General features: G+C 32.7%; 2 protein-coding genes and 1 non-coding gene across 5 annotated transcripts; 1 reads left to right on the forward strand and 2 right to left on the reverse strand.

Moving 5' to 3' along the window:
- Positions 1 to 299: 299 nt before the first annotated feature.
- LOC123889628 (single-stranded DNA-binding protein WHY2, mitochondrial) lies at positions 300 to 4,222 on the reverse strand. 3 transcript variants are annotated; one of them, XM_045939044.1, is made up of 8 exons: positions 4,009 to 4,222; positions 3,836 to 3,921; positions 3,610 to 3,707; positions 3,088 to 3,180; positions 2,029 to 2,123; positions 1,786 to 1,853; positions 1,581 to 1,669; positions 300 to 623 (listed from the first exon to the last, which is right to left on the reverse strand). In XM_045939044.1, exons 1-8 carry the CDS (start codon positions 4,056 to 4,058, stop codon positions 498 to 500), a joined length of 705 nt encoding a protein of 234 aa, XP_045795000.1. In that variant the 5' UTR covers positions 4,059 to 4,222; the 3' UTR covers positions 300 to 497. The 3 variants fall into 3 exon arrangements, with proteins under 3 accessions (XP_045795000.1, XP_045795001.1, XP_045795002.1); XM_045939045.1 differs by having other exon boundaries at positions 3,836 to 3,924; positions 4,018 to 4,198; XM_045939046.1 differs by having other exon boundaries at positions 3,836 to 3,891; positions 4,009 to 4,198.
- Positions 4,223 to 5,467: 1,245 nt separating this feature from the next.
- On the forward strand, positions 5,468 to 8,372 carry LOC123889629 (c-Myc-binding protein homolog). The gene is made up of 5 exons (XM_045939047.1): positions 5,468 to 5,615; positions 5,691 to 5,763; positions 5,852 to 5,900; positions 5,988 to 6,111; positions 8,036 to 8,372. Exons 1-5 carry the CDS (start codon positions 5,598 to 5,600, stop codon positions 8,123 to 8,125), a joined length of 354 nt encoding a protein of 117 aa, XP_045795003.1. The 5' UTR covers positions 5,468 to 5,597; the 3' UTR covers positions 8,126 to 8,372.
- A 513-nt stretch (positions 8,373 to 8,885) lies between these two features.
- TRNAL-AAG lies at positions 8,886 to 8,966 on the reverse strand. Its single transcript has one exon. It is a non-coding gene; the product is annotated as a tRNA-Leu (tRNA).
- Between the last annotated feature and the right edge of the window lie 1,454 nt (positions 8,967 to 10,420).

A 10,420-nucleotide genomic window follows, 5' to 3' on the forward strand; every position in this document is an offset into this window, starting at 1 on the left:
ATATAAAACATATCTTCTCAAGTAAAAAGTTCATCAGAGGTTGTCTAGTCAAAATCTGCACCATCTATCTCCATCCCCCTCACTAAAATATATCTTTCCATTTCTTTCATTCTAACTAAACATTACATTAAAATTCTATCAAGTCAATAAGTTCGCAAGGTTGCATATTCACATGCTGCATATTATTTATTAGAGTTTGACAGAAAATTATCAATGCTAATAATAACATGGGGCAGATTATGTTCTAACTTCTAATAGCCTAAAGTAAGCAAAAGCAGAACAGAAAAAACAAGAAATCATCAACACAATAACAGTAACTTGACTAGCTGCGAAGCGGCGTCAGACATTTCATAATTCATCGTTCTCATGCCTCTTTCTTACATATTACTACAATTTACAAGTTATTTTTTCCACGCCAACATAGTTTTTGGATTGATAATACACAAAATGGAATTGCAGCACAAAAAAGGATTCGTTTCATATTTCCGAACAATAATTCACTTTTCCCATTCCAAGTCTAAAATGTGTGAGTTCGTCTTCGGTTGAAAGCTGACTTTCCCACTTGACTGCTGATTAGTCGGACTAGTTAGACGATCCCAACCCATAATGTGTGGCAATGCAAACTGTATCATAAAGCAAATTGACAAACTCTTAACAAGGAGCAAAAATATATCAAAAGCATATGCATGATTGGGTCCAGAGCCACATAAAATAGGGGTGAGGGCAAATAACTTGATTCAAGCCCAAAAACAGCTATTTACAAACCCAAGGAATAACCGACTGACCAACACATTCAAAAATTGCAGTTGACTAGTTTGTACATTTTCAAAACAAGTTGTCAACAACAACAATATAGAATAGCCTCAAAATTTCATATACATAATCATTGAGATATTGTTAGACTAATTAAACTTGCATTCTACAAAATGTAATTGAAAGTGTAATTATAACAACTTTGTCACTTAATGTCAGCGTACTCTAATTGTGGATGGGGTCATGATTGAACCAAAGTTCAGACATATGACTTATGGTCAATGTTTTCATAAGTTCAATGACATTTCTAGTTTTCAAGATTTTGTTTTTCAATTCTACCAATCTTCAGTAATTTACTAAATTATGCATGAACCAAAATTTTACGTGAGTTAATCATAGTAAAAAAAACAGTGATTGGCCAATTTGACCAGAAATGGCATACCACTTCCGGAATGCTAATAAAACTATAAACCAGACTCTACTGTACAGTGTGAAATTCTAAATTCCGGATCAGGAAGAAAGCCGCTACACTTGGTGGCTTAAAAATCCTGAATCAAGCCTTGTGACATTTTTGCAATGTATCAACCAAAGTTTCATGACAAGTACCGTGTTTCTAAATGGTGCAATAGGCACAGAAAATGAAAAGATAATTATTTACTCCCTTCCAATGCTAGAAAGAACAATCATGATAAAAGAAAATAGATAACCACTTCATTCTAATTTCACATATGGCAAGCTGAAACTAGCACCACATAACTTGTACAAGATGTAACGCATTAACATAATTAATGTGATTCTATGGGAAACTAAGTAGAAAAGAGGCATACACTGCAAGCTGTCTTCATCACAGCAAACTCAGCAGTTGTAACAGGAACACTGAAATTGTCTTTCGTATTCAACAGGGTGTTAACAACATCTGTCAAAAAGGGTGACAAAAACATGAAGAATATAGTATTATATTGTGCACACTACAATTTGCAACCCAATGTATGTATATGTAAAAGGCGGAAAAATTAACAAAACAAATCTTACTCAGAGAGACAAAGTAGCCATTGCTATGAGGCTTAATTGATAAGCTCTTCCTTACTTGACCAGCATTACTGTAGCATAAGCCATACTAAACTGTCACTAATCAACTCTCAAATGGTATAAATTCAAAATAATACCAATTGATATGTTAATGCTACATGTGATTCTAATCAGTCTTATAATAGTTCTCTCATGAGATAATTAATTGGCCATCTATTACTAATCCTAGATAATTGTGAAATATACCTTGACTTCATTGAGGGGTCATGAAAGAATTCACATGAATCTTGGGGACCCATGGCTATCAAAGAACCAACTTCAGTAGCTGATAGGGCAAATCTCTACAAAAATGTAATTACAATGAGATAGAGATAATAGAATAACAAAGATTTTATGTCTCATTGTCTGTTTCCTCCTACAAGTATTAAATAGAACTTCAGAAACAATATGGGCCTGTTTGTTTGAGATTTAAAAAAAATGATTTTTTTGTAGAGATTTTGAAAAAAATCTAAAGCTATTTGTCGTTTGTTTACAATCATTAAAATCTATTTTTTTAAGATGGTGAGGGATGATGAATGATAAAAAAAAAATGGATTTTGATAAAAGCTATTGAAAATAGATTCTCATTTTGATAAAAAAAATGATTTTTTTACTAAAATGAATTTTGAAAAAATCTGAAACAAACACAAGATAAAAAAAATAGATGTTTTTTTGGGAAAAATAGATTTTTTTGGTGAAAAATCTGAAACAAACAGACCCTATATTAGCCCAAGTTGACAATATATTGTTCTCTGTTGCAAAATAAGAAGGGAAAAAAAAAGTTGAAATAATGAAACAACCTATCTATATTTCCTGACCACACTAGCAGGCTTGCTGGTCTAATCCCGAGACAATAAAATGTGCTTAGAGTTTAAAGAGGCATAAGGGGATAAAAGACCTGTTGAATATGGCTCATATTCGCCAATAAGTAGGTAGAAACTCAAGTGTAGCATAGCAGAACGAGTCTGCGCTGTGAGCACAACATAGACCACTACTATATAAACTTGTAATCTAGACCGTAGTATTTAAACAAAGCTTAGTATTAATGTACTATGTAACCCTAAGTATTTGTATACTATAAAACTACAACAGTCACACTGTGGTGGAAGACATCAACACAATTGACCAAAACTTCATGATCAATCTTTGTGTTGTTGTGTGTTAATTTATCTATTTACTTTAGAGTCGGATTTGCTATTCTAATTAACAATATCATAACCATAAACCAAAAAAGAAACAAAAGGTAAAAAAAAATATATATATTACTTGTTTCTTGTCGGAGTCATATTTGCGCTCCCCAATAGCAGGCATGAAACTCATCATTATTGAACCGCGACGATCAACCACAAGAGCCCCAGACTGTGACATGACAACAAATGGAATTAATAAATATGAAGTACAGATTAAGTAATACTACCACCATAATAATTTAATTAATAAATTAAGGCTTAATTGCATATTTAGTCCTTGTGTTTATTTTAGGTTTCAATTTGGTCCCTTATGTTATTGATCTCAACATAAGTTGGTCCTTTTAGTTAAATTTTGAGTTAATTTTTTCTAACTTTTTGAGTTAATTTCTTCTAAAACTTTCACGTAATACTCTCCTAAATGGTCCACGTAGGTAAATTAATTACACAGGTCGACGATTTAAACAAAAATTTGACGAAAAATACCAACTTGAAACTTTTTAAACATAAGGGACCAAATTGAAACCTAAAATAAACATAAAGGACTAAATATGCAATTAAGCTAAAACATAATTATGATTAGGAGAATGAAGGAAGTTACATCCAATTTAGTGAAAGTTGGAAGACAAGGACTGAGTGAGAATGCAGCTTTTCCCTTGTAAACAGAATAAGGAGCAAATATACGATCTGAAGCATATCCTAAAAGTTCATAGTTCCAAAACAGAATCATATTATATTAAATCAATGTGATGTGAGTATAAAAATGCAGCAAAATTATAGTGAAAATAAAAAAAATAAAAAAATAAAAAATTGGTAAAAATGAAAACCTTTAGCAGCAGAATAGTTATTTGTGGAAGTGGAGAAATCCCTAACTTCAAGTTTCCTATACGAAAGAATTTGCAATAACTGATTCCTGTTTCGTTTAACAATAGTAATTAATTTTATGCAAACAACGTTGAAAATGCAACAAAAAATAGTATTGAATTACTATTACTAGTACCTGGAAGATGAAGATGAAGATGAAGGAAGCATGCGATAAAGTTTCAACATTTTTGGAACGCTTTCTCTTTTCTCTCTTACTCTGAACTGGGGTTTATGTTTGCGCTAGTGTTCAATTCAAATGCTGAGTCGTCGTTTTGTTAAACGGCGTCGTCTACTGAGAAACGATCAAACCGTAGCTTCATAAGCTGGCCCAGTTTCGGCCCAAGCTTCGGTAGAATGTTATATTTGGGTTTAGCCCAACTTATATATTAATTTAAGAGTAAATAGTTTTTTCCCGCAGAGTATGTGAGTTTTGAATTACCCTCTGTAATGTAGAGATTCTCTAGTTTACTTCCGTCATGGAAAATGTTATTGACTAGAATTTCACCCCTTAGTGTCAATGATTGAGGAATTTTTGTTTAAAATCCAGTTGCTACAAAATGTAATATTCTTATTGATTTATCTATACTCACATGGACTATTGAATTTATAATTTATATTTATATATTATGTACTATATTTTTTTTTACCTCAAACCTATTGTTCAATTTTACAAGATCTAAATACAAATCATCTTATATTATATTTAACTCGCTTTTAGTTATAATTATAATAGAATCTAGTAAATTAATTCATTCAAAAATAATCTGTATCGTCCCGTTACCAATTAAGTTGAATTGAGATGTCATTCTTTCTCGTTCTCTCGGGGAAGGAAACTATGTTTAATATTTTAAAGGTGTTTCCCCTCAAACACTAATCTTCTTTTTTGTTTTTCTCTTTTTTAGCCAATGTATAAAAAAAATTCAAAGACAAAATTAAATATATTAAAATAATTTTAAGTCTTCAAAACCACCGTTTTACTTTTCCAAAGTGAATCAAGACTTGCCCGGAAAGAAAAAAATACAAAAATAACTTCTTTGTATAAAATTTAGGTCAACATGAATATTTAGATAAGATGACACAAGTCTCTTCTACTTAATCAAAGATTATGGTTTTGATCTCTGACTTGGACATGTAATTTTGTTAAAACTCTTTGAGTCTCACAATGCTCGAAAGATCGGTCTCTACAGTTGTGTGTGGAGAACATCATGTTTACACAATAACAAAAAAGTTATTTCTGACTATCACTATTCCACTAATCTGGAGTTTTGTTTGGATAACTTAAAACGAATGAAGCCGGATGAAATGAAATAGAGTAGAATGAAACAGAATAGAACGGAGAATTCACTATAGTGTTTGGGTGAGTTTGGAAAAGTTTGGAAAGTGGACATAATGTAACGAATGAATTACAAATTTTTATTTTATTTTACCATTATTTAAAGAAAAATATTAACCAGTGTCAAGTAAAATATACAAATTTCAATATTTATTTACGATATTTAGTTCTTTAACTAGATTGGCTGTTGATTAGAATTTTCAAAAAAAAAAAAAAAAAAAAAAACTTACTATAAAAGACAGGTTGGTTTGGTGGCGAGTGTAGCAGTGAAGTGAACAGCAGAGCAGTGATAGAGATAGACAGATCATACCACCAGACAATACATAGATAGCGATTCCTTAGTCAACTAAGACAAACCCAAATCAACACACATACAGAATCTAAAACAGACCATGATGCGATACAAAGAGGTTCTCTTCTTCTTCTTCTTCTGACCAACATGAATCTCTCTGACTCACTCTAACAAATCAAATTATTCATTTCAGGAGAAAGAAGCGAAAAAGGAAGCATTTAGAAAATATCTTGAATCAAGTGGAGCTGTTGATGCTCTTACCAAAGGTACGTACCACCTACTTTTATTATTGTTCATATTCAATCATTTGATCTAAGTATTGTTTTGTTTTGTTTTGTTTTGTTGGTGTTGCAGTTCTTGTTTCTTTATATGAGCAAAACGACAAACCTTCTTCTGCTCTTGAGTATGTTCCAGTTCCATTCCATCTTTCACTTCTTTCTTCTTTGTTCTTTTGAGGATTGTCACCGACAAGGTTGTTTTGGGCATGCAGGTTCATTCAACAGAAATTAAGTTGTCCCTCTATCTCTGAATATGAAAAATTGCAAGCTCAATTCTCTGATCTACAAATCAGATACAATGAACTTCTCACTGCACACCACAACACCTGCAAACAGGTAGTAGTAGTAGTGCTTTTCTTTCTCTTTTATTTTTTACAAGCTTTGTGTTTGATCATGAAGAAACTATGTAATTGAGAGAGACTTATTAATAGAAATCAATTGCTTAACTGATTACAACTTAGAAATGTGTTAGGAGTCCCACATTGAGTATGTCAAAGTGCTCAATGTGGCACTTTAAGTCATGAGGCTCTCCCACCTATTGGACCAGTCTTTTGGGTTGGGCTCTTCTCGTGTGCTTAAGTCGTAACAGAATGTTTACATCGGCTGTGTGCATAACTAACTCTATTCACTGATATTCCCTCTCAAGCTCAAGGTGGTTGCTGAAAAGAAAACACTTTGAGCTTGGTTCAGATGTGGTTCGGATAATGTACACCTTTCCCTCCCATGTGTTATGTTTTGTCCCGGAATGGAGTAACAATATGGGATTATGAGTAATTGAGAATGTCAAACTCCATGTGTTTTTTACGAGAATGTAGTATGGGATTATGAATAAGAGAATCTGTACTTAGATTGTCACAAAGTAGGGTGGGACGTGGGAGCTCGGAAGGAAAATTTTAACTGGGCTAGCAGTGATTGAGTTCATAAGATTTCTGCAGCAGTGTAGGCCATGTTCCTATATACGGCCTCATTGTTATAGGTTGCTTCTTAGAGCTCCAAGAGACTAGACAAGGCCTAAAGAAAATGCAAGAGCCATAGGGGCACTTGACAATTAATTAAGGGCTTGTTTACAGATTCAATTCCAGCATGTCATTTAGGATTCAGGATCAGTAGGTGTATTTGTAGTTGAAATGCAGCCTGTGATACAAACTGTTGCGGCATATACTATAATCTCTCATCTTTTTATTTTCATCTACTTTGAATTTTGATCCCTACAGTAGTAGTTCTTGTGCGTATGAATCTTGAAAAATTTAGTCTGTGGGATAAGCTAGTTTAGTTTTTAATATTTTGTTGTGGGAGCACAATTCGACACAGTTTCGGAACCCATAGGATATAGCACTGACAAAAACAATAGTAATGGGGAGGTTAATTTTGCGAACTAGGTCAGTGAGGAAGATGAATGCACCAGTGAGAACACCAACAAAGACAGGAAGAGGTGAAGGAGTGGGAAAGTTGTGAACGATTTGGGCGGCGAGTTGGGAGATTCGGAGAGAGATTTGGTCTTCGGTCCAAAGGATTCTGTCTAAGTGGGAATGCATGGCCATGGTGACAGCCGCGGACTAAACTAGAAAAGGTGTACATTAGAGGACCAACAAGTTATTCAAGTCCAAACAATATGAAATGATAATGGTGTTGTCTATGCAATTATAAAATCCTGCTCATAACGTGCTGGCATTGTGAAAGCCGGGATATTGGGATTCAAGACCGGAGCAGAAATAAATATGATTACTTTGTGTAAAGCTTGTGATATAACAGGGGGATCATTAATTAGCAACAAGAATCTAGACTTCGAGTGTTTGTTGAATTGAATTGTTGTCTAGTGTAGTTAGAAAACTCAGCTATACCATTACCTACAGAGAGGAAGGAAGTTGTGAACCGACATAAAAGGGGAGGAAAATAAGACATCGGCCAATTGTTATCCCCCGTTTGATGATTATAATATGATTAGTACATTCAAAGATTATGTGCCTCCATAAAAAGATCACATATTACTAGCCGATCAAGTTTGCATTTATAGGGATTGGAAAAATGTATCAGGTTAATTATCATCTGCTCCCATACATACCTCTGAAATGAACATGAATGGTTCTCCGTAATCGTGCCTGTCATCTGATGTATTCTTAAAACATACTAAATTTCTAAATGGTGTGATTTGGTAAAACACATTCCCGCTGACATTCATGATTCTCTTAAGTTGGTTGCTTTTGTTTCTGCTTAAGGTTTATAATATCACTAACTCACTATGTTCTATACTAATTGACAGTTGGAAGAAGTGAAGACTTCTCACACCTTGGCAATGACATCTACTAAGGAAACAACTGATAATGAATCACCAGCTAAAGATAATTCTTGAAGGTTAAACCTAGTTTCACTGAAGGCTAAATATATGATCACACAAGAGAAACTTGAATGATCATATGTTAATTTTGGAAATTGGTCTTGTCATTGGTTATTGTCTTTGTTCGGTTATGACTTGTAATCATCCTCCTCCGACCAAGTTTTTCTCTTCCTTTTAATTGAATTCTGATTTATATCTGTAAAATGGTATCGATTTCTTATCAAGTTATAACAGAATCCCACTTGCTCAGTGGATTACATCATTACAATGAATTGTGATGAAACGGATTTTTGATGATAATTCGAACCATTTGCATGTCCTAGTTTTCTTGAATCTGTTATGCAGAAATAAGGCAGAAGAAAGTGTAGAACACTGGTATACACTGGTATAGACTACATACATCAACTTTACAATGAACCTAAAAAGTAAATTTCTTCTTATATATAGGACCGGAGGGAGTATATGCAATTGTTATTGTTCCTATGTTTGATATGAAACTGAAAATTGATATTATTATTATTACATTCCATTGAAAGGTTTCTTGTAAGTAAACAACATGAAAGGGGAATGAATCTGGTTTCTATATGAATGATATCATCATATTCACCGTCATTCTGAGTTAACAATACTAATGCTGGCAAAAAAACATTCTAGTATATCGTCTTTGAATTTTTATGTTAACTGTATACATTTAAAAGTGGTCTTTGACGTAAGCCCAGTTTGGTTTTGAACACAGCTAGCAAACTAACAAAAATTGCTGAAAAAAATGAAAATTTGTTGAGAGTGGGATTTGAACCCACGCCCTTTCGGACCAGAACCTTAATCTGGCGCCTTAGACCAACTCGGCCATCTCAACAATGTTGTGATAAATTTATTGTTGGAAATAATTTAAATAGTATGATGAATATGTGCACTACAAATGTTTCCTTCCTTCCTTCAACCTCTTCGTGATGATACCCCTCCATTTAATTTCTTGATTTTATTTATTGGTTTTCTTCAGCTGTTCACACCTACATAAGGAGATTATGACTTCGAATCTGGATACAAGTAAGTATGTGTTTGGTTCTGCGGTGGACATAATTGATTTTGACATAATTAAGTTTGACAGAATTGATTTTGATAGAATTGATTTATGTTTGTATATATTCATACAAAAGTGAGTTGAACAAAAAAGTTGAGTGTAAAAATCAATTCTAGAATGAGAAGCTACAATTTCTAGCTTCAAGTAGAATCAATTTTAGAGGCAGAATCAATTCTACTTTTGAGAAACCAAACAAGCCAGAATCAATTCTACGGGTCTAGAATCAATTCTGACTGCTCCAGAATTGAAACCAAACATACACTAAATAGTAGACGGATTTTCAGGCAAATTTAAGCCACTCAAATTGTTTTTTAAGTGCTCAATCTTATAGTACCATCTTCCTTGTGCTTTCGTTGCAACTTTTTGTTTCTATTTTTTATACTTTTCACTATGGTTTAGTAGTGACTAGTTAATTGGTTCAAGTTGAACTTGGTAAAGAACATAACGATTCGATCCCTCAAACTACAATCGGCTGACCCACAAACCAGATTAGACGTCCAATGAGTCAGATACTGGTGATTAAAAAAAAATATTAGGAAATTTATTGAACACACATGATAAGTTCTCCTCTTCTAACTAAATTCTTTATGTACAAACATATGAGCTATAAATCGAACTCTTGATTACCTGCTTAAAGTTTTTTTTTTACGCAAGCTTAAGGGCTCTTTTATTTTTTATTAATTTATTATTATTGTTACTTTCTTTAATTATATCTATATATATAATTCCTAGATAGTTCTCCTACTATCCATCTTAACCCTAATCCACATCACCCACTTACATCCAATTAAATCACACAATAATGCCACATCACTTCCTTATATTATATCATTTTCATCTCTATTTTTTTTGTTTCCACATCACTTCCTTATATTATATCATTCTCATCTCTATTTTTTTTTTATATTATATCAATCTCATAATAAATAATAAAGAATTATGTTTCTCCAATTATCCAAAAATTGATGTCACAAGATGTTACAATTTTCTACATTATTATTGAATTATACCTCTCCAATTATCCAAAAATTGATGTCACAAGATGTTACATTTTTCTACATTATTATAACATTTCTTAGTGACAATGAAGATGAACATAGTTGGATTCTCTTTCAACATTTATCCCATTTAAATGTCAACCGTTTTCATAAAAACAACAAAGAGTTTATAATTTAGTCACACAAAAAAATACGAAGAGTGTATACATTATTGACTTAATTACATTATAA

The sequence above is a fragment of the Trifolium pratense genome, linkage group LG6, assembly GCF_020283565.1.
Source record: "Trifolium pratense cultivar HEN17-A07 linkage group LG6, ARS_RC_1.1, whole genome shotgun sequence".
NCBI lineage: Eukaryota > Viridiplantae > Streptophyta > Magnoliopsida > Fabales > Fabaceae > Trifolium > Trifolium pratense.